The following is a 24,901-nucleotide window of genomic DNA, read 5'->3' as shown; positions in this document are numbered from 1 at the left end:
ATAGCCCAAAGCATATGCAAATAAGAGACTCACCATCCCTTTGCCAGATGACCTTGTTGCCACTCTGTGCAAATGATGGCTCTCAGGTCCTTCAGGTTGTCTTTACCGTGCCATCCAGCATCAGTCTCTCTCACGCTCTGTGGCTCCTCTCAGACTTCTGAAAGATAAAACAGACCCTGGGGTGAACTTTATTGTTTTTCCCAGTTTAAATGAATACATTCCCCAGTTAGAGTTCTAATGGAAGGGTTAGTGGGCAAGCGAGGAGGTGGAAACAAGGAGGAGAGAAAGAAGGGAGGCAATTTGCTAATGGAACATAGAGAAAAATGGTGTGGATGAAAGAAGAGGCGGAAAAAAAAAAAGATAACCTCGGTCTGTCTGGAGAGAGCTGGAGTGAGCTATAGGGCAGGAGCTAAAGTGGTTTTAAAAAACACCATCATTAACTGTCATCCTCATCTCAGGTGCAAGGCTAGAGAGCGAGGGATGGAAGAGGGAAGCCAGGAGGGGGGGAAGAAGAGGAGGTACTGTATTTGCCCACCAGATCATTCAATAGCCTACAATCTTCTTTTAATTGTCTGCTTTACATCGCCAAACCTCCTCCTCTCTCCTCTCCCACTGCCCCTCATCCTTTACCTTGACTATAAGATGCAGGGGTCCCTGGAGATTGTGGTGCAGCTATTTAACTCTGTTAATTACACTCTAACTTGAATCTAATCAACCAAACTTTGTCCTTACGATGGCATTACAAAAAGCTCCTGAAACACTGTGACTGCATATCCAGATTAAAAGCCACAGACTCTTGTCAGCAAGATGAAGCTCCAGGATTTAGGCCTCTTAATTCAGAGGAACATTATTTACGACCTTCCTCAACTGGGTAGAATGGAGGGCCTTTGAACTAGATGTTTGGTTGACTAAAATGCAAGTACAAACACGGTTCAAAGTGCTCTAAATGCACGAACATGTTTCCTTTGGTCTGAGCAGTTGATGTTGCAGCTGTAAGAACTTCAGGGAGATTTTACATAATGAGAAGAATTCAACAAATTATGCAGATAGATATTTTACAATCACACCTGGTGGTGGATTAATTCACAAATCAATTTCACAGTTTCTGTACCTAATCTCATACGTGATTGTGAGGTGTTTTGTTCAAACTATTTCATCACTTGCAGTTGCAGTGTTGTGTTTCAATGTTCTATCAGTAGTCTGCTGTGTTGTTTATTTAGACTATATGCTACTCTAAGAAGCACATAATATTATACATAAGCAAAGACATGGTGATACACAAGTTGCAGACGCTGAGTGCATTTACAACAGAGCAATGACCCAGTACCACTGCTGTTTACATCATCATTATAGACCTCTGTGGGCGATATCACACGCCTGGTTAACCATGTCTTTCTAATAGCCTGTCATGTTATCTGAGAATACAGGTGATTTTGATCAAGTGGATAAGTGGCTCTGGTCGATAAGAAACAACTAGCAGTCTATGGGCACCAACAGACCTTGTCTGACGTGATCAAGTGAGTGTGAGTGGAAACATTTATTAAAACACTACAAATGACAATCAGATTCATGGGCTATAAAACATTGTTTGCCCATTGAATACTGCAACACTTTAATTAAAATAAGGAGATAAAAAGGACGATAGAATAACAGATGTAAATGGAAAAAATAAAATATTGGCATTGTGGCACTTTTAACATGTGTATTAACATAAACACCAGTGAACAATCAATTGGATTTATCTCAGTTAATTGGATCTGCCAAGAAAATCGTTTTTCTTTGTTTTCTCTTGCCCTGCTGGGCTTGTGTGACATGAAATAATGTTTGATAGATTACATGTTTACACTTAAAAGCCAGGTTTGCTTAGGACATGGAGTTTTGACGTTTAAGCATGACAAAAAGTCAAACTGCTTTTTGTGAAAAACAAAAGGAAGCTTCAAGAGATTATTGAAAGGTATGTAGCACAGGACCTTGAGGAGGTGCTGAAGCTCTGAGCTTATCCTGATCAAACACCAGCATGCTGTGGATTCCTCACTGGGCCTTCACTGTTTTTTTGCTTCTCTCATTACTTGTGTGTTTTGCTGTGATGGTGAAGTGTCTTTTATCACTTCAGAGCATGTTCCAGGTATCAGTTTCCTGTCCACACAATAACAATTTGCCATATTTTTTTCACTGTAGCAGTGATTAAGTCAATGTGAAATATTTAATAGATTTATAATAATCATTTTATAATTTTCATTTCACCATTATATTATCCATAACCACTACATGCCAAACCTGAGTCATAACTCTAAATCTCAAGCTAAGCATTATTTTATAATTAACTGGAAAACAAGTGTCAACCACAGTATTTAATGGTTTGTTTTGTGGGGACCAGCTGTCCCCATCTGGAGACAAAAAGCAGGAATCTTTCAGCATAATCCGAGAGGAATTTATTATTTTAAATACACATGCGCACACTCACACACACACACACACACACACACACAGAGAGAGAGATAGAGAGAGAGAGAGAGAGAGAGATACAGTAAAAGCACCTTAGTGTGTCACTTCTGTGTGGAAACATCTTTTGCTGTCCAGTTATTATGACCCGCTGCTGACACTTTTAAGTCTAACCAAAGAGCATACTGTACAGTTGTCCAGCACATATTAGGACCAGTTAGATGACAGCACCTCTATGACACTCAAGTCAACTCATTATTGGCCATATCCAATGAATAATGGTTCACTCTGTTTAAAAATAAATTTGCAGGGTTAAGAGGGACAGTACTGGGGTTAATGTGCAAAGATATGAAGAAGAATGTCTGTGTCTATTCTGAAAAAGATGACTTTGTTTCAGGTTTTCCTCAAATAGATTTGGAAAACAAGAAAGCGCTGTATGTTCTGAAGGGATTGTATGTGGCAGCAAAGAAAAACATGCTGGCCGGCACAAATTTATTTTGCTGAGATGGTCTCCAGTAAAAACAAAAATGTTTTCTACAGTTTGCCAAACAGTACACTTGTTATTTAGTTTCTAAAGAATATTTTGAGATATTGGCTTTACAAGAACACATTTTTAAAAATTCATATATAGTAGACTAATTTCATGATCAGGAAAACCCTGATAAAAAGGAGGGCTAAACACATAGAAACTGAACTTTCACATCTTACATCTTTATCCCTCCCCTTAGGTATTTTTCTTTCGTTGAATTAATCATGTAGCCCCCCCTGAGAGCAGGGACATGGTCTTGTGTGAAGCAAATCCCATGCATCCTCTCCACCTCCCAGTGTGTATTTTTTGCTGCATACTGTGGCTCTGGGGGAATTTTACACCAATTCCCAGCAGGCATAAGTCTATTTATACAGGATCCTAAAACACAGTAGCTGTAACATCCCCCCCCCCCCCCCTGCCCTGCTTCCCCCTCACGGCAGCAGCTTTAGGTGACAATGCTGACACACAGCCAAATGATAGTCCAATCTAATCTTTTAATCGCTCCGGTAACTTCATGTCTGCGGGTGAGTTGGGGCAAAGTAACGGTGGGGATGGGATATCGTCTGGAGAGATATGATATGATCCTTGAACACATATCAAAAAGCACACACTAACTCACATGCAGACTTACACACATCGTGCTGCTCAACCCCACCCTCAGAGTACTATGGTGAAGCCTCATGTATCTGTGGGTATTAACAGATCAGCGAAGAGCAGCAGCCACCCTGCTTTAAAGTCTTTTCCTGAGGTAGTGCTTCAGAAGCCTGCTGCAGAGGAGGATAAACGCGCAGCAATCCCCCAGGCCCAGCGCCTCCTCAGCTCCACTCAGCTTGTCTCTTTGCTGCCCCCTCCTCCTCCTCCATTCCTTGCTTATCCCCACTTTCCTTCCACCCCTCATTATTTCCATCCCCCTTCTTTTCCTCAGCATCTCATGCTTTCTGTCCCAGTATCTGTCCCCTCTTCCCCTCTGGCCCTTCATATAATTCTCCTTTCCGTGCCTTCCTGCTCCCCTCCCAATTTGTGTCCATCCCCTTTCTCCTTCTCCTGCCCTCATCTTGCTGTCTTTCTTCAGACTTCAGTAATGAATGAGGCTTGCGGCCTATCTTCGCAAGCGCGAGAACAAAAAATTGATGGTTATGCATCGTAACCCTAGTTCTGTTAAAACAGACTGAGCAATGTAATGGGACTCGAAAGCCTCGGCCCGTCGTCTTTGTGCCTTCATGTCGGGCTCTGCTCCCCCAATCCCTCATCCACCAAGGCTTACAGTGAGTGACTAGTGGCTCATTAGGGAAAATGGTTCAAGGGCAATGAACATATGTGAACATACACAAAACCTAACAAACATGTCCTGATTACATCAGTGACACAGTAAGAAAAATGAAAGAATTAATAAAAAGCAAAGCATCTCCAGAGCTGTGGTCAAGACCAAATTAATAATAGTTCTTGAATGAGCACAACTATGACTTAATAATCTTTTGATGTCTGGCTTTGTTCATTCTGTGACTTTTGATTTTGCTCAAATGACTTTCTGATTAGACAGAAAAGCTGCTTTGAATGGAGCCATAACGACAAGTGTGGTTTTGCTTTTGACTAAACTCAGTTATTGGTGTGCAAAGATAATACACAAATAATAACATTAATTGTCAGAAAAGGATGTGACTTGAAAATTATTAAATTATTTGCTTTGTAGAAATGTTTTTGAGATAAGATATTTATACAGAAAATTGACAAACACACACAGTGAACAATGAATTAAAAATAAGTATAAGTATAAGTATAAAAACAATAAAGTACACGTAAAATGAAATAACACAATAAAACGCATTAATCATATATTAAAAGCAATTCTAAAGAGGTGGGTTTTGAGCAGTGAGTTGAATGTGGGCAGGTCGGTACAGTCATGGATGTGATTGGGGAGTCAGTTCCAGAGGGAGGAGGCAGCAATGGAGAAGGCTCTGTCACCCCAGGTCTGGTGCTTGGTATGGGGGGGTGGGGACAGGAGGTTGGCATCAGCAGAGTGGAGATTGCAGGAAGGTTTGTCGCGGTGGAGTAGGGCAGTAAGGTAGGAGGGGGCCTGGCTATGGAGAGTTTTGTGGGTCAGGAGAAGGACTTTGAAATGGATGCGTTGTGATACAGGGAGCCAGTGGAGATTACAAAGGACAGGGATGATGTGGTCACGGGAACGGGTGTGAGTGAGCAGGCGGGCAGCAGAGTTCTGTATGTACTGGAGTTTATTGATGATTTTGGATGGTGAGCCATAAAGAATGCTGTTGCAGTAGTTGAGTCTGGATGTGATGAAGGCATGGATGAGGGTTTCAGTGGCAGAGAAGGAGAGTGATGGACAGAGACGAGCGATGTTTTTGAGGTGGAAGAAAGCAGTCCTTGTGATATGGTTGACGTGGTCTTCAAAGGAGAGGTTACTGTCAAGAATAATTCCGAGGTTGCAGATGTGTGAGGAGGGGGAGAAAGTAGAGGTGTCAATGGTGAGGTGGAAGTTATGGGTGGTATTGGTTGGGACCGATGATAATGATGTCTGATTTGTCGCAGTTCAGTTTGAGGAAGTTGGCTTGCATCCATGATTTTATTTAAGTGAGGGAGTTGGTGAGAGTGGGTGGAGATGTAGAGCTGGACGTCATCAGCATAGCAGTGGAAATGGAGACCGTGATGATGGATGATATTGCCAAGGGGGAGCATATAGAGGATGAAGAGGAGAGGACCAAGCACCGAACCCTGGGGGACACCTTGGAGCATAGGAGTGGTGGAAGAGGTGGAGTTATTGATGTTGATGTACATTTATATATATGGTAAATGGACTGTACTTATATAGCGCCTAGTCTTTACATCCACCCAAAGTGTTTTACATTACAACTCATTCACCCATTCACACACATTCATACACTGATGGCAGGGGCTACCACGCAGGGTGCCAACCTGCACATCAGGGGGGAATTTAACCATTCATTCTGGTGCAGCAACGGGAACAATTTGGGGTTAAGTGTCTTGCCCAAGGACACATCGACATGTGGACTGGAGGAGCTGGGAATTGAACCGCCAATCTTCCAATTGGAGGACGACCGTTCTACTACTATACACTCCTTTTTGGGAAAAAGCTACAATATGTTTATCTGTTTATTGTAAGAATGAAGATTTCTATGTTATTCACAACTGAGGACTGAAATGAGCTTTGCGAGAGTGTTCAAGGGGGAGAAAGCTAAAAATGGGTGGAGGCACAACTTTTCCCCCGGTGGTAATACAGAGAGTGATGGCTAAATAGTGTCACATAGACATACAGGGAAACAGCTTGCCATTCAGGTAGACAGACTGACAGACAACCATGCAGACAGACTGATATGCAGCCCAGGGAGGGGTAAGTAGGCTGAATCCAAATTAAGCTGATCGGAGCTCACTGTGAGTTAATCTATTTATGTGGATAAAGGACTTCCCTGTGGCTAAAAACACATCAAGTTATGAGTCAGTCAATGTGTGTGTGTGTGCGTGTGTGTGTGCGTGCGTGTGTTTGTGTGTATGTATGTGTGTTTAAGCGTTGGAGAAAGAGAGCATGTGTGGCTGCTCTGTTTGTATCTGTTTATCCATATTTAAATATACCCGCAGACTCATAAGCCTAGAAAGCTTTCCTTTACAACTAACGGAGGAAATCTGTGTTTTGTACTCCACTCACTCACACTTTCAAACAGACTAGAGCACACTTCAACAAGTGACTCAAAAGGCAAGAGATTTATTGATTTGTAAGGTAAAACTATAGTAATTATAGACAAACTGTCAAATCTGATAAGACTGACATGCTCTTCACTCAAGTGTTTTTTGTTTTTTGTTAAAGTCAAACACATCCTCATAATCAAATGACCACATAAGTCGATTATACCTGCACTCAATAAAAAAACAGAAGCATAATTTGCTGCTTTTCAAAAGCGTTTTAAGTATTATGGTGTGACAGCGCTGTGGTTATGGTCTGGTTTGGGTTAAATGATCACTTTAAATGTTTTTTTGTTTGTTTTTTCTTCCTTGAAGTGAAAGTAAGTTCTGGGTTTCCTGGGTTACAGCTGCATAAATGTAAATTTAGGTCATTTTTGCCAGATGAATATGTTTTTCTTGTGATGACCTGCTGTTACATCTGCACATTGTGTGAATTGTGTGAGTATGTCCATTAGTGTTTCTGTGACTTTTTGCATGTTTATATGAGAAAATGTGAAAGTGACTGCCTGCTGCCAATATGTAGGAGTGTGTGGGAGGGGTGTAAGGGGAGTGCAAAAGTGAGATTTGTTGGGAATTTAATTTTCGAGAAGCGCAGTCTAAATGAATCTACAGTACACTGGAAGCTTCAGAGACTCACAAGAGTTTACGAGCACCCCCTCTCATGTGAATACCACTTCAAACAGCAATTAGAAAGCAAAATAAATATCCAAGTCAATCAGACACCTTTTCTTCATCTCTCTCATCCAGCAATCTCCGCCAAAAGACATCAAGGGTAAATGATTGCAGGGATGGTTATCAACCACCATAAATTCAGTAATACCAATGCATTTGATGAAATTAGGTCTCAAAGAAGAAAAAGACTGAGAAAAAAATGAATACAAATTCAATCAGCTCTGTGTACACTGCCTGCATATCAAAGAGAATGAGGAAAGCGGAGGGGCTGAAGTAGAAGGCCAGGAGATTTAAGTTTGAAATAAGCTTCAACTTCAAACAACTCCTGATTTTCATAAAATGCTTTCAACACACTGTTGAGTTTGAGCATGCATGCAATGAAAAAGCATTATTTACTACTGTGAAAAGGAATAGGAGAGCTCTACAGTGAGTCAAAAAAGACAGAGAGAGAAGGGGCAATTTCCCTTGCCTTTTTTGGTTGGCACAAGGCTCCCTTGTGCAGAGCAGAGAAATAAAACATGGGCTCAGCAACATGACAGTATACGATGGAAGTGAGAGAATATGCCTTTAAGATAACACGGCCAAGGAAAGGAAAAGGTTCTCCTAGCTGTTCTGGGTTATTCTTATCTGTTTATGGCGCCAGGCTGAGGTGAAGCCCTGTTAAATTGGTCTATCCAATACAGTGAAGCTGAAGACTGAAAATGTTACTGTTGATATTTAAGTCTCATAGAAGAGGCAAGTCTCAAAAAAGATAAATAAAAGAGATGCAGCCACAGCATTCAGTCAGACTAAGACTATAACTGACTGAAGAAAAATAATCTACCATCTAACCTCAAAAATAATCCTTGACTCTATTTCTGTGTTTTTGTTCAGGTATTGATTGAATGTCTTGTCATAAGTCGTAGCATGAATTCTTGCTGTTCGATTTCTGTTTTCTATGTTCCAGCTGAGGTTTCATGCCCCTTCATGACTGTCAAGGCAGAGTAGAGTCTCTGCTTTAACCTACAAAGTAAAGGAAGGAAACCCCAAAAGCAGTTTTAATACAAATTTAATGCACTATACATTTTCACACTAACAACCTGCTTTCTGTATGTCTGACACAGCTTTTTGCCTTTTTCAGCGCAGGAGCTTTAAACTTCACCTCCACAAGGCATCTACTCCCAAACACATTTGCAGTTCTTACTTTTCATACACCTCAAGTGTAAAAGTGTGTGTGCTTTACTCTGTTACTCCGAAAGAAAACCACATTAAGATGTTTCTGAAAATGGCAGCGAAGAGGAGCGAAACCATTTCTGAAACACAAGAATGATAGTCCTGTGTCTCCACCGGTAATAGCTTCTTTTTAACACATAGAAGGGAAAGGTTTTTGAGAATTGTGGAGTATTATTAAATCCCAGGGTATGGGCTATTTAGCCTCATGCAGCATGAGTAGCTCTGTGTGTCTAAACTGAGATTTGAAGTGTAGGACACTAGATTTGGGTGTTACTTTCTAAAAGTGTACATGCTTTGTAATTGAAAATACAAACATCATTTTTTATAGATTATTTTATCTTCTTCTGTCTGTCTCTGTCTTTGCCTCTCTGTCTTTTAAACACATTTTCTTGTCTTTCAAGCTCTCTTGCTAGACAGTTGTCAACAGGCATGGACATAAACAGTTTTACTGTGAAATGGGTTTACTTGTCATCTTGGGTTTTAGACTGAAATACTGTAGGTGTTAAAATAAGACTGTGCCTAATTAGAATTTAACGACTATGACGGGCTCATTACTTTTACACGTACCAAAGAAAATAATACATTTAGTGTAGAGGAATATATGTAGATGTCTCTGTACACTCCTGTTTGTCCCCTTTTATGCATTGATCCTTCATGCCTCTCTTTTCTGTTGTTCGGCCATCATAGGTGATGATGACACGTCCTTACAATGTTGGGTTTTGGTGAGTGTGCAGATTACTGAACAGACCAATCCTGGTCCTGAATTCTCTGTGGCACACTGGACAAGTCAGGGAGGAAGTAGATTTCTGAAGTTCAACCACAAGTCTGTGCTTGGCAGATTTGCACTGGTGCGTCTTCAACATAGCTTAGGAGCTTCTCCTACACAGGAGCTCCTGTACCTTCCTGGACTTTTCCTTTCCAGGCAGGTCAGTGCTGAGCAAGGGGTTCCCATCTTTTCAGGTCAAATCCAAAGCTCTTCATGGAGGCTTTCAGGATAGGCTTGCAGGGAGGTTTGCAGCCCCACTTTTCAACTCGCCAAAGAAAGTTTTGCAGTCTCGCGGGGGGTATTCATATCTCATGTACATTGAAGTAAAACTGTACTGAATTATCTGTACAACATCATTTTAGAACCAATATTGTAAAACTTTAATATCTCCTTTTTAAGAAAGTTAGGGCAAAATAACTTGTGATGTATTTTAGCGGCATAAAATCACTGCTTCTGTGAAGACAATGTGACTTGTGAATCACTGGGAAATGATAAGAGTATTAATGGATGTCTCACTCATCCTCTATTAATCCTTGCTTTTGTCTTTTACATTCTTGTATCACCACCGCTCCCTACAAACATCTGATGCTAAAAAGCACTTAAAACGTAATAAAATACTACATTCAATAAACAACACTGTGAAGACTTAAATGCTAAAACAAATTAATAGTAACAAAGAACCAAATTAACCATGCTTTCACCTGTAATTATAATCCACACATTTATGTTGGAAAATTGGGTTCTCTGAGTTTGTGTAAGTTAAACAACTGTTCAAAGCCACAATAAGCACACCAAGCACGTACAGAACAGGACTGTGGTGGAAATGACAATCAGACATTCAGATTAACCTCTCTGTCTGAGAAGGATTTTTTTTCACACAAACCAGGATGATTTATGTGATGCTTTTGGACAGATATGAGGCTAAGTGACGCCACAAAGTGATATTTTTATGAGAACACTAGCATTTAGGGTGAATGACCATCATTTTAATTGTGTAAATCTGACAGCACAAAGGCTTTGTGTCAAACACTCTGCTTGGCCTAGACTGTAATATAATTTATATTAAGCCTTAAAACAAATAAGAAAAGATTTGCTCATTCAATTTTATTTCAAAATGTGTTAGTTCTACAACTTTACAGTAACTTGATCTGTGTTACTAATCTTTTTTTATACTGTTACATAGTTAAGAGATAGTGGGATGTTACCTTCCAATCATTTATTGCAGATTTCATACATTGTATAGATTCAATTCAGATGGACCCCGGTGATTTTCTGGTCTGGGACTGATAGTAGTATTCTAGCACAAAACACACACATACAGTCAGTATTTGTTATAATTTGTTTAGATTATGCATTAGAATAAAGCACATTGTAGTTCTATTAAGGCCATAATGGTAGAAAGAATAAATTAACTGATTAAATATGAATTAGCCCAAATTTAAGGCTGCCTTAAATGGGGAGAAAACCTGGAAAAACGACTTAAAAGCAAATGTTTGCTGGTCATACATTAACAATGCAAAGTGGCGTGGTCTAGTTTGTTGACTCTTTATGTCTGATGAGATTTGAAACAACTTCTATCATTACAGAATTTGCATAAGGCTGTCTACAGTAAGCTGTGTTGTTTTTACTTTAAAGTAGCCTAAAAGTCATCCGATATTGTTTTCCGAGCCAAAAAGGACATAAAAGACAAACCATTTGATGAAAGGAAATTGGTTCACTTTTTGAAATTAATGTTAATGTTAGGAGACCTGCTCATAAAGGCCAGCCTCCTTGGTGAAGGGCAAGTTGTCCGGCATGTTCAGTGCTGATGGGAAAACAAAGACGGTTCAATTCAGGTGCTGATGGTCTGGAAAAAAATCACACCTTGAAAGCTTTTGTGAATGGCTGTCGAACAGAGAAAGTGTCAGAAATGTGCTTCCAGTTTGGTTGTCTGAGGGCTCTCTCTCTCTTTGCCTCTCTCCTTCTGTCTTTGTCTCTCTGTAGTTGTCTGTCTTCCCCCTGAAAATTGAAGACTGTAGAGGGAATTGCCCACAAACTGCTTTACAAAAATGGTGGAATGACAATGGGGCCGTTAAAACCACTTGGCCATCCTAATGCTCATCCTATCGACGTTATTGATTTCCCATTCTGCTAGCAAGCTTATAGCCTTCTGGATGGAAGACGAGCCGCCTCACCCCTCGGTGATGGTCAGCAAAGTCAGTTTCAATAGATACACGGACCAACATATCCCCTGACATAGACACTCACACACACACACACACACACACACACACACACACACCATCCAATGGCTCCATGTTCAAAATAGGGGTCAACACATTATTGACCTGGCTGATCACTGAAAACGATATTCAGCATTTTTAGGATTATCGGATTGTCTGTAAATGTGTGAATAATGTTTTTGTGTTTGCAGTGAATTAATGTTAGTTAAGATAATGTTGATTCCCTTAACATCAAAACTTAATAAGCTGTACTGTATATTACTATAATAAAATAATATATTACTATAATATTATATTATTATATTACTGTTACGACATATTATTTCCTGCATGTCACTTAGCAGGGTTGGTAATTTGTCTCAACCATGGAATGTATAAAGACAACTGAATACAGGGAAGGCACCGGTTTTTGAACCAAATCTGTCATATAGCGAACAAAACAATGACATCATGTAATGCACACTGGCCCAAAAATACTTTTTCTTATAGACTTAAATTGTGAAAGAGATCAGTGGATGCATTGTTTGAGTGTCACAGACCTTGCAAATTAGCTAGTTTCACTATAAGAATTTGACCCATTCGGACTGATCACATCGAGAAAGTCCAGCAGAGCCACAATAGTGAATTATTGTATCCCCCATTCTTTTCAGCTGGGGGCTAAACTAGAAGTTAGCCATCTTAGCTGGTATAAGTCCCTTGTGAGCATGTCCCATGGGCTCATGCAGCCCATAGAGCGTCCACACTATGTATTCATCCAGGCAATTTCTTTACAGCAGGAAGTGGCTTTTTTGTTTCATGTGCCACTGAGCAACTTTCATAGGAATGAACAGGGCCCCAACTTTGACACTGTATCTGGTTCTCTTTGTACATCCATGGTTTCAACCCATGACGACGAGTAATGTTACTGAAGTGTGCCCTGAAGCTGTCTCTGACTCTGACTGTTTCTTGTAACTGTTTCAAGTGGTGCAGGATTGTTGTGAGAGACTGGAACTGCATTGAAGGCTTGTGTCAATCCATACACGGACTGCTTCGATTGTGTACAGAGTTGAATAGTCACTGATATTGCTATTGTAAATTAATTTATAGCAATCATTAGTAATGAAGTAGCCTAGTTGTGAATTACAGGTTGCCTGCCATCACATCTTGGTAATATATAACATTAAGTAATTGAAATCAACCCAAGGCCTCCCAAAGTTGAAATGTTGCTGTAATATAGAAGCATAATTGTGGAATCTAAATTTTGACACCAAAATGTTCAGTTTTAGATCAAATGTATCAGTTCTGAATATCAGTTATCGATCTCATTGATTTCTAATAATTGGTATCAGTATCTGCCCTGAAATAACCATATTGGTCGAGCGCTAGTTGAAAAGCAGCAATGACCTATGTCCAAACTTCAGACTCCTCTCACATCAAGACCTGCCAGTCAGGGAGCAGAGCAGCTTTCAGAGAGAACAAAACGTATCTTGTTTTTAGGCTATTTGCTCTGCCTCTTTTCTACTTCACTTATTCTCCCATGGCAGCCAGAGGCTCTGACCTTGTGTAATGTCCTCCAACAAACTGGCCACTCAGAAAAATCTTCCCACTTAATGAGAGAGTGTCACCTGTTAGCTAGAACCATTAGCTCCAGCCTCTGTCTCCAAATCTACCTGAGAGAGCATGTACCCCCTAATGCATAGTGTTACACTGACAGCTAAGAGAAAACTCACAAAAAAGGCTCCATGAAAACATCTGCAAACATAATTAATATGTACTGTTTAGATTTTAAAGCACCCCAGTTAAAGATGCTCTGAGATACAAACAAAATTCAATATATAAATGTATATTTTTCAGTGTAAAAAAAAAACATTGGGAATGAGGGAAATGAAGGCTACATAGGAAAGATGAAGACTTACAGGAGAAGTGATTTGAAGGTAGAGTAAAAGGGAACAAACTAAACACAGCAGTGTAGATCAGATAAAGACCAGGCTTAAGACAGTTTCAGGGAAACAACAGAATACCAAAAACTAAATTATTGTAACTAAATAAGTAATGCGCTTGAGCATTGTTGCCATTATGAATTATCAGGTGCATTTTGAAACAGAAATTAAGAACAGTAGCTATTTATTATGAGATGCCACAGAGGTTTAATTCTGTAACTTTGTCCCCCCAGTCTGCTGTTATAAGGATTATTATTATTAGTAGTAGTAGTAGTAGACAGTAGTAGTAGTAGTAGTAGTAATAGTAGTAGTAGTATTTGAGGTGGAGCCAAATCTGAATATGCATATATTCACAGTGTTCACAAAGGGATTTATTCATTTAGAGCTTAGTTTATTGGTTTGAGTGTGGATTAAGAACTGAATGTTAGTTTTAATTATTTTCTTTTAAAAGATGTTTCAGGGGTATACAAGTTTATTGCTGGGTTTATGAAAACCACACAAAAATATTACATTTAAATGTTTTAATAAAAACAAAACCAGGATTGTTGCACCTATTTCCACTTTTGTTCAAATAAAATTATAGTTAATTTTGCTGCCTCAGTAAATAGAGATCTATACAGGCTCTATGCACATCCATCTACCAAAATGATAATAAATATTTCCTCTTTATGAAGATAGAAAATGTAATCCAGGCAGCATTATGTTTTACCTAAACATATTTGCAGTTGCGGTTACAGATAATATCTGAACAAGCTTTACAGGTAGTCTAATGACATTAATTGACTAATCAGGTCTGCAAAGAAAATGATGAATATAAGTGTTTAACTGTTAAAGAAAATATTTGTATTCAGCATGTTGGTGTTATTTCCATGTTATAATTAAAATATTTCTGCATTAGAAGAACAATGTTCCTTTTTAAAAGATGATAATTATTAATTCCAACTACAAGTGCCTCTGCTCACTGTTATCATTGTAATTCATTACCACATTACTTTTGTTAGAAGTGGAACATTGAAAAATTTATATGAGAATGAGCAGTCTGCTGAGTACAGGCCTGGCTAATCACAGCCTGCCAACATATGAAAGTTACCTCGTCTCTCCTCTCTAGAAAGCAAACACAGATGCTGCTTTGGTGTCAAAGTGTTGACTCTCTAGGAAAAGCTCCCTGGTAATGAAATGCATCTCACCTTATAGTCATGAAGCTTTTATCTTGGAAATATGGTTGGTTGTTTTTCTTTTTTTTTCCTGAACCTCATATTTCCGGCCTCTCAATAGAAAAAAGCAGTGCTCTAAAATGACCCTGCCTCAACTACCCTTGATCGACCCACCAAATGGGACTATTGTTCAGCAGGAAAACTCAAAAGAGTGGCTGCAGCTCCTGTGGCCAACAAAGTATGAAGAAAATGATAGCTGTATTGTAAGAGGTCTTTCAGACTTCACTGTCTCCTCGACCATGTTCAAAACCGGGTGGTACCCATTAGTGCACATTGTATCTACTGAAGAATCTATAGAACAGGGGAGTCAAACATGTTCAATAAGCAGGGCCTATTCAGTCTGTGCAAAAACAAAGCATTGTTAGCTACATGTCAAGAGTGCACTGGTGCACAGCAAACATACTGAAAGCAGTCTGACTCACAAAGTCTCTCATCTTGAGAGCCTCAGTAGTCAGAGGATAATAATCACCAAATCTGACATTTATAGCAAAAAAAAAAAAAAGAGAAAAATTATATATATACATATATGTAGAGGTCCGTGTAAATAACCACTGACATTCTGAGTGAAGTCAGTCCTTTAATCTAAGGCAATGTATTTGTAGAACATAAATGAATGATCCTACAACAAAGCCATGGAGGTTTTCCAACAATAACACTGGTTTACAATTTAAATCTGTGTAAGAAGCTGGTGTTTGATTCTCATTCACAGAACCATATTTACACAACAAAGCAAAATCTGCTCTTATCAAATCTTATCCAAATTGATATAATATACTTGTTTTGTGTATTTTTTGTCATAGTACCGCTATTGTACCCCAAAGTTAGACTACAGAGTTTGATTTTCAAAATATGTATTTTTTAGTCTTCTTAGGGATGTGATTCATCACTACAATCTCTTGCTGCTTCTTTAGAAATGGTTTGGTCTAATGAAGCCAAACATGCCCAAACTCTCTCTCTCTCTCTCTCTCTCTCTCTCTCTCTCTCTCTCTCTCTCTCTCTCTCTCTCTCTCTCTCTCTCTCTCTCTCTCTCTCTCTACCTCTCTCTCTACCTCTCTCTACCTCTCTCTCTCTCTCTCTCTCTACCTCTCTCTCTCTCTCCCTCTCTCTCCCTCTTTCCAACAAACAAACACATCAAATGAAAGGTCAAGGTCAAGATTTGCCTTACTCATACTTCACCAGGCTCTGAAAACTCTCAGAAATACTCAGAAGTAAAGTATTTGCATGGACCAAGTGAATAAAGGGAAAGGTCATACAACTTACTGCAGTTGAATAATACACTAAATTACTCACAGCTATTTTTGCTATTTTTCAAAAGACTTGTCAGACACTTTCTGAAATGGAGAATTGGATTTAACGAGGAAGGCACTTTCAAGAAAAAAAAAAGACAGAGGTGAGAGGGGTTCAAACTGTCAACTGAAAGATCACCAGGTTGTACCCATTCATTGCGTTGTATTGTTGTTTTTTTTTCTTCTTCTTTTTCCATCTCTAGTGCAACAAATTGCTGTGTCCCTGGAGAGGTGACCTGCTTATGTAGTGTGCTCCCCCTTTAACCTAGCTGTAAGCCATTCTCACCTGTCAGATCACTGCCTGGATGTACGCTTATGTGTGTGTGAGTGCGCAGTTTGTGAGTCAAGGTTTGTGTGTGCATGTGAGATTTTCTTCAATTTTAGTTAGTTTTTGGTTTTTTTTGCATACAAGAGGAAAAACATTTTTCTCAACCCTTGTCAACAGCCCAAAGCCATTCAAATGAAGCTTCACATTTTTATCTTCCTGTGCTTCATTGTCTCACACACACACACACACATACACACACACATACACACACACATACACACACACACACACACTACAGTATGTCCGCAGTAGAGAGGCTAGGGGCACAGTTATATCTATAGCTGCTGCATTAATGAATAAAGCAAGTGTTGTCAAACATGTTAGTCTCCACTATGTGGTGTACGTTGTATGCATGACACTGTGTGTCACATTTTGAGTGTGGGTTTGTGATTGTGCATGCGTGTTCATACACCTAGCCCAGTGTTGTTTACACAGTCTGGCTCTCAAGCATTTAATCAAGGGCAGAACATTGAATGTTTTTTATCTTCCACAGTCTAGCTGAGGTGCAGTTTATATCAGGAAACGTCACTAACCCGCCCCACACCCATTCCCTCTCTGTTCATCTACCACTACCCTTCTACTGGTTTAGCCCAGTGTAATTATTACTGTAATTACAATAGTGGGACTCATATATTTCATTTGAAGCTAGGACAGGACATTATTTATGAGAATGTTTAGTGTACAGGTACATAACACTGAAAAACTGGAGGTCAATATGTCACCATATATTAATAACATGTTTGTTTACTATAATCTATAAGAAAACATTGGGGAGTAGTTGCAGGTGAAGTGTCAGCTACACTCGTTTCCTAATATAAAGAATGAGCAGCTGGGACTTTATGTACCACATTTACTGTCCAACATGTCCACTGAATTTTGAGTCTCAGAAATTCCCACAATGGAATGAGAATAGTGATGTCCATGGCATGTGCACTACTTCCTGTTAATAATCCTACAGTGTAATTTATTACATTTAATAGATACAGAAATTATCAGTTGCTTGTCACAATCTCTTAATATTGATGACACAAAATATTTGAAATGTACTATTGAGTGTTTATTATATAAGAAATAGTGAATGAGTGAACCAGGGAGTGGTTTTGGACAGAGCCTCTGTGTTTTGGCTCTTCACAATGTTGTGTGTCTTATCTCTCTGTATTTCTGAGAACATTTTAAAATCACAACACTGTGGAGGTAAACAAGGTAGCTCCTGCTGTCAACACTGCATCTTCACTTTAATGCTGAGGAATAAAGCCAAGCTCACAAGCCAACCCTACGATAGCTGGTTAGTTAGGTAGCATGCACGCTATTGCTGAGCTAAATTAAAGTACTGTATGTGCACTGTGTTAATTTACAGAAGCAGCCTCCAGTCGGTTGACTCATTATGACCTTGCCATTGATGTCGCTCTAGCTAACAAGAGCTAGCTGACTAAATGTCGGATGTTGGTAACAGCTGATGACCCTGCTAAAAGGCAGAGGGTTCATATGAATCGCTAAAAAGTGATGAGGGTAAATATGACAGCAATGGAGTTGGCGGTGACATTGTCATGAAAAAAAAGACAAGATTTTGTAATAAAATTAAAATGAATAACATGTCATAAGAATTACTTTAGTTTTCATAATTGTGTCATTCAGAATGTCTAAATTTCTGCTTTGACATGCTTTAAACTGCCAGAAATGACATGAGTTGGGAATACTTGCTGTAAATACTGACAACATCACACCAACATTTCCCCTTTTGTTGACAATACGTTTATTGTTTTTGATGACTAATTAGAAGGAGCAAATAGTACTTCAGTTGGGATTGTGCCACTAAATCCTTTGGAAACAAACTGAGTAAACATTTGATAATTGCACCAGTGAGCAAACCTTTGTTGCCAAGATTTGCTCTACCTGCAATGTTCTCCAGATAGGCATACACGTTTTCAGTAAATCTGCAAACTTACATCAGTGTAAAGGTCACTGTTTATTTTTCATTAAGTGAAAATGCAGTAATCTTTTAAAATGTGAACCTTTTCAAAATTACAGTGGGTGGGAAGGGGGACATTTCCACCAAGAGTTTTGCTTTGCCTAGTTCTTCTTTTGAAAGCTAATTAGCTAAATGTATTCACACCATTCCCTTGAATGTGTCATGCATTTGGAAATATTTTTAATCATTATGTTGTTCAAAGGCTGGAACTAAATGTGTGTTCTTTTCACCTCGTGTCTTCAGTGTCTATGCCACTTGAAAACACAAGAGGACAACGTGCTGAAGGTCATACAGTTGTCAAAACCCACTATGCATTTAGTCACCAGTAAACACTGCAGTATTTCTATGGTCATTTGTCAAGAGCAGTTGTGGAGAGTAACATCAAACAGTGAAAAACCTCTCAAGTTTTTTGCAAATTAACCACATGAGAATTAAGCAAGTGATTATATTTTGATTCCAGTTAGATGCACAAAAAAATGAACACAAACACACCCATGCTTGTGTCTACATAGAGTACACTCACACTCACACTCACACTCACACACACACACACACACACACACACACACACACACACAAAAGAAAATAAAAAACAGTGTGTGACCGAATATTGCTTGACAGCCATGGTGTATTTGAAGGAATGGAATACTTTTTTAATTTTAAGCCCCCCACTGTTAGCAGATTGTGATTAGACCTTTGTGGACTAGCTGTTCAACCCAATATCATGCCAAAGTGTGCAATACACCCGCCGATCCATGAGATGATGTCAGCATCACGTTTTGCCTTGCCTAGGCATGAAAATGACATGTGTGTATGGCTTTCAGAGAGACTGTCAAGCTGAGTAGATAGATATATCCTAATTTGCAAAAAGTGGACTTAATGGAAACTGCTTTTCACTTCCTACTTCCAAACACGAGTTTCACATTTCCGACCACAAGATGGAATGTTTTTTTCTCTTTCTTTTTTTTAAAGTAACTACGATTGTTGTGGTGTTTACTGTAGCCATGCATGACAATGACGTCCAGACCTTAACCACAGCATTGTGACACTATAAACCATCATTATTTTTTAACAGTGACTTGTTATTGTTTGGCAATCGCAGAAAAATTATGTTGTTCTGCTTTCGTGACTATTTCACTAACTGCCACCGCCCCCTGCTGGTACTGCACTGTCATACACGCGCAACACTGACATGGTATTCTCTAGTGGATGGGTGAATGTATTACATGCATAGGCGTGATACTGGGTTGAGCTGTACGAGAAGCAGAGGGCTTTACCATGCATCCAGGGAACAACCCCCCCCCCCACCTCCCCCCTTCCCCACGTCTTGTCTCACCAGTTGAACCCCATGTCTCTCTTGCCTCTTTCTTTTCAGGGTTGGCCAAGTGAGTGTTTAGAAAACAGTGTGTAGAAGTGTTCTGTTATCCATACCGCCTTGCGGGTCTGAAGATGCGTAATTTTCTCACAACAAGGGATCCCATGATAGCTCTCTGTTTTGAGTAGCTATTAATGCCCTTCCTTGCTCAGTGGTTTGTCAAATGCATTAATCTGGGGCTTGGCAATGGATAAGAAAAAGGCAGAGAAGAGAAGCTGCAGAATACAAGGAGAGGGGAGAAAAGGAGATATTATGATGTTATGTTTTTATCACAGATAATCCTCAGTCAAAGCAGATATGTGAGCACCTGACCAATAACCCTCTAATCCTTTTGAACCTTCTCTCTGTCTAAACGCTGACCTCTCGTCAAAGAAGCAAACATTGCTTGAAATTGTCTGTCTATGCTTCTACGTAAGATGATTTCTCCCTCATTATGGCAATTTGTTGTTTGGAACTGCAAATCTACCAGATCAAACATGATCTGAATCTGCTTGAAAAAGAAACACACTTCTTTCAACTTTATACACTGATTGCTCTTTATTTTTGCTTTCCCTTTCTTTTCTTTTTATCTGCCTTTTGTTTTGCTGTTGTGGCTGCATATCTGCATAGAGTATGAGGGCTTTTCAACACTTTGAAGAAAGTTTAAGTTAACGGCAGTTCTCTTGGCTGTGCCTTGTTGAAACTCTGTAAACTGCTGCTTGTTCAATAAAGCATATTTATTAGAGGCAACATAGCTAATGCAGTGACAAGCTCAATGAAGTGACACTGCAGATCGGATGAAACACTTAGTGCCCCTGGCTGTCTTCCCAAAAAATGGCTCCAGGAAATGCAAGCTCAAAAAAACGTACACGTTTGGCAAGACAGAACAGACAAAAAGAACAAGGTCCCCTCACTCATCACCTTGTAAATATAAATAACATATAACATTGTAATTGTATAATTATTATAAATAAGTAATATATAGTGACTATGTGAATATGCTGCATCTACAGCACCCTTTCTTTTCTGCCACTATTTAAATCACGTGCTCTGACTGCAGTGTCAATTTATATGGCAATGATTATCTTATTAGAAAATTCAGGAAATTAGACTCTGATTAGCAATGTCACAAGATCAAAGCAAATAGTACACATTACTGAGGTTTGCAGTTTAAACAGGATGGGACTACCCATGGGATATGTTGAGGTGAAGGAGATAAACACACAAACCCAAGAACTCCACATCTCTGGGTAATTACAAGGGACTACAGGGGCTCTTTGTCTGTGGGAAATGAGTTGTGTGTCATGTTCCAACACACTAAAACAGTCTCAGGATTCATTAGATTCCATATATAAACAGAGAATAAATAAAATAACATGAATGTACAGTAGCTGTGCCATAGTTATATTTTCTACTGATTTTATAGAATTACACAAGAAAAGCCAGACATGCATAAACAAGGCGGTAATGACCTGTTACACTGGGCTAGCCGTCATCAAGAGAAAATGTATCTTTAAGGCATTTGCTGCTAGGTTTTTTTTCCAGCTCAGTAAAAACGAGAGCAGGGAATTAATTCAAAGATGCCTTTCTAATAATTTAATATTAAATTATTAATATTTAACATAATTCAAAGTTTGTTTATCTTTTTTTTCTTTCATGAAGGCATTGAACCCATTTACTGTACATGATGATGATGCTGATATCTTTGCTACAATGCAAAAGCTTAGATATTATAGCTTATTCGATATTGACTCAAAGACTATTTGTATAAGCATGACTTGCTTTGGTTTCATGATCATTTAGGTTATTTGTGATTTTAACTCAACCTAATGCTGGTGTATGCAAGCCAATCAATCCCTTGTTGGGTATTTAGCGCTTGGCTTCAATACAATGTCACCTTCTGGCTCAGGGGCTGAACGGAGCCTTACTACACACTGTCCTGCATAGCAATGACACAGAGAGGACACCAGTGAGGTCTCACTGATTTCCCTCACACAGTTTTACCATATACTCCAAAGGATTACTGATCCTAGAGTGTAGTAATTGCAAACCCTTCGCAAAACAAAATGTTTATACATGCACATGCATACCTAATTTCTACCATAAAATATTTTTATAGGCTGCAGTTCATTTGTGTTGGTTTGTTTTTGTTTATTTGCTTTGTCTGACTGATTGATGTCTTCTATTTAGCCAAGGAAGGAAGGGTGCACACTGGGTACATTTCAGCAAAGTACTCACCTAATATCAAAACATTCAGCTGATATGGGTTTCCCATCGCATTGCCTTACATTAATAAATTTAATTTCATGGTAAATGCAAAGTTTATCAGCACTAGACAGAAGTTGTTGTGCAAGATGACCCACTATGAATAGCTTAAATACGCCATTATCGAAAATGCAAGAAAAGAAAGAGAAAAAAAGAAAAAGAAACAGCATACTAAAACAAGGCAGAAGGATATAGCGCTACTGTGCTGACAGCTTTCAAGCAAGAGCCAGTGGAGTAAGAAGAGGGGCCATCATCCCTCCCTCCTCTCCTCTCCTTTCTGATCTGACCCCCACAGTCACTCCCTCTCCACCCCCCACCGCCCCCACCTTTACCTGAGCCTTGCATTTCCCAAGGGGCATTAAACTCACTGGCCCTGTTTGATTTAGGCAGGTCGGGTGTCAGTGTTCGCTACAAGCCCATGGTGAACCATGAATAATGGATCTGCCACGGGTCTGAATCCCCCCGGGACTTCCAGCTGCCCCCTTCCCTCACTCCTGCTGTGACTGGAATAGTCAATGTCCCATTAACAACCAATGATTCATAAAGGTTCTCACTGTCAGGACACAAGTAAGAGAATATATGAAGGATAGAGTGTTGATGGGAGACAGATAATGAAGCCGATATATGCATTGTACTTATGTGTTTGTATTCGTTAATGAAACCAGAGATATGCTACAAATATCAGTGTAAAGACCATTAGATATGTGGTTTTGTTGATGGGACAAACATCTGGGTGCCAGGCTTCAAAGAATAACCAGCAGAGCAACCAACAGTTGGTGTGCTAATTTACAAAGTACATTTTTTAAGCTTTTTGATGTAGACTTCTTATGATGCCCTAGAAGTACGGAAAAAGGCTGTTGCATGAAGGATTTGAACACTTCCAGCTTCACTGTTATCCAGGTCATAAAACTCAAAGTCCCGCCTTGAGCTTCAAAAGTCCCTGTAGCATGTTTACATAATCTTTTGTTGATCCCGTTCCTCAAAGTTATGCAGTTTCCTGAACAAATCTGTGGGTGCCCTGCATTTACGATGTATTGTTTTACAATTTATGTTGAAGGACAGTTTTATCTGCACAAATCTAGGTTCGATACCTCTGTTGGAGAGAAATCGTTCCAGCTGCTTCCTGTCTTTTTTTTTTTGTTTGTAATGTGCTTGTTTACTCTTCCCTGAGGTGCAATCTTGAAAAACTACAATAAGTCCTCTTTCACAAACATGCATGTGAGAAGCAAGTAAGAGCTTCCCAAATAGTGCTTTACTGAAATCTGTCTGAGTGCCCACTATTGCATTTTTATATCTAACAGTCTCTGTCATTTGCAGTACTAGGTATATTTTACACCTTACATCTCCTTTAATAATACAATCAAAACATGAAGCATATTTCTATGATACTGGTGTTACAGCCTTTCCAAACATCCATCTGGATTGAGTACTATATATCAACCAAGTACATAAACCCTGATGAGGGTAAAGGTGGGAGGAAAAATAGAATTTAGATGAAAGCAAAAGGTATATGTGTATGGCACTGGTTCATCAGATACACATAAGATCTAACATAGCTGTCTCATGTGTCAGTACTGTGACATTTCATTGAGAAAGATTGGGTATGTCAATGGGTTATCAACTAATTTATTTAATGTTTTTTATGTAGTTTTCTTGAGATAAATCTAAAGCAATACAAGACTTTGAATAGACAGTATACTACACCAACAGATAATCCTTAAAATCAACATGATCAATCTTATCATGGACAGGGATGTTTACTATTGTGTCTTCCACTAATCTCCTGCAGCTATACCAGCCTGCAGTGACATTTACTGTATACTGTTTGTCATTTCACCTTCAACTCGCTTATTCTCTTTTCCATCAGTCCTCCATTCCTCCCCCCCATCTGCCACCTACACCTCTTATATGAGGAAACATGACCCAAACGAACCAGGGGACAGTCTCTCCATCACATGGCTGATAACTTCATTTTCCCATAACTGCAAAACTGAAGGAATAGAAATCTATATTTCTAAGTCCCAGATAGGTGAGATGAATTTAACAATCTGTTGTGGTGAGCATTCAAAGGTTGTTTCAACATTTATGACATGTTTGCTTTCAGCACAATCACATAGTGCTGGGATAGAAGTTCACAGACATGCTAGAGCCTTGCAACATAATTTCATGGGGATGAAAGGAGCAGGATGCAGGCTCTACCTAAAGTGTCATCAGTGTATTATTACAACTATGTACAAACAAAGACAAATGAACCCGAGTTACTCAGATGGTTCTATCTTGCTCACAATGGTGATCATATTCAAAGAATTATGACAGGTGCATGCACAATTGTAATTCAGACTGACAGACCAGTCACTGTGTACACCAAAACCTTTCAGACATCAAAAAAAGACCCAGGTGCACACACATATGTACCAACACAGGAGGTTTCATTGTTTTTGCATGAGACATGCCTGCAAGGGCATCAACACACAAACAAAAACAAGTACACACAGAGTTGAGAATCCAATACTGATATGTTATATAAAGTCTGCAGTGCCACTTAATCCGTCATAAATATGCAGGTAGGAGGGTCTACCCCCTCATAAAGCTGGAACCTGTCTGTCAAGTCACATCTCCACTAGTTCTAGTCCAAGTGAAGAGTACAGAGGATAAGTAAGTCAGAGTAGGTGGTAAAAAAAATGTTGTTGTTTTGTTTTGTTTGTTTTTATTTGTTTTTCTGTTAGGCCAAATGCCTGGTTGATAAGACTTAATCAGACGGTATCTCACATTTCCACAATAACTATTTAAAGTTGGAACAGTGCACACAGTAGAAGAGGAGCATACCATACTGGATAACAAGTAAAACATGCTAACCTATCATAGAGGGAACTGGGACTGTGAGTCAAAACAATTCCCTTTATTAGAAATTAAAACCTATGCTGTCTGCTTTCATGTACTGTACTTACAGACAGACAACTCTGTCAAGGTAGGGTAAAGGTACATTGGTAGGTAAATGAAGGAAAATAA

General features: G+C 39.2%; 1 protein-coding gene across 1 annotated transcript in view; it reads right to left on the bottom strand.

The window, feature by feature from the left end:
* Positions 1–4,832: 4,832 nt before the first annotated feature.
* LOC128355311 (uncharacterized) overlaps positions 4,833–24,901 on the bottom strand; it is an 89,084-nt gene continuing 69,015 nt past the window's right edge. The window contains 3 exon segments of the mRNA XM_053315556.1: positions 4,833–5,445; positions 5,480–5,584; positions 5,586–5,701. Of these exon segments, the coding sequence (XP_053171531.1) occupies positions 4,890–5,445; positions 5,480–5,584; positions 5,586–5,701 (777 nt within the window). The 3' untranslated portion in view covers positions 4,833–4,889.

The sequence above is a fragment of the Scomber japonicus genome, chromosome 3, assembly GCF_027409825.1.
Source record: "Scomber japonicus isolate fScoJap1 chromosome 3, fScoJap1.pri, whole genome shotgun sequence".
NCBI lineage: Eukaryota > Metazoa > Chordata > Actinopteri > Scombriformes > Scombridae > Scomber > Scomber japonicus.
This window is presented reverse-complemented; position numbering and strand designations above follow the sequence as displayed.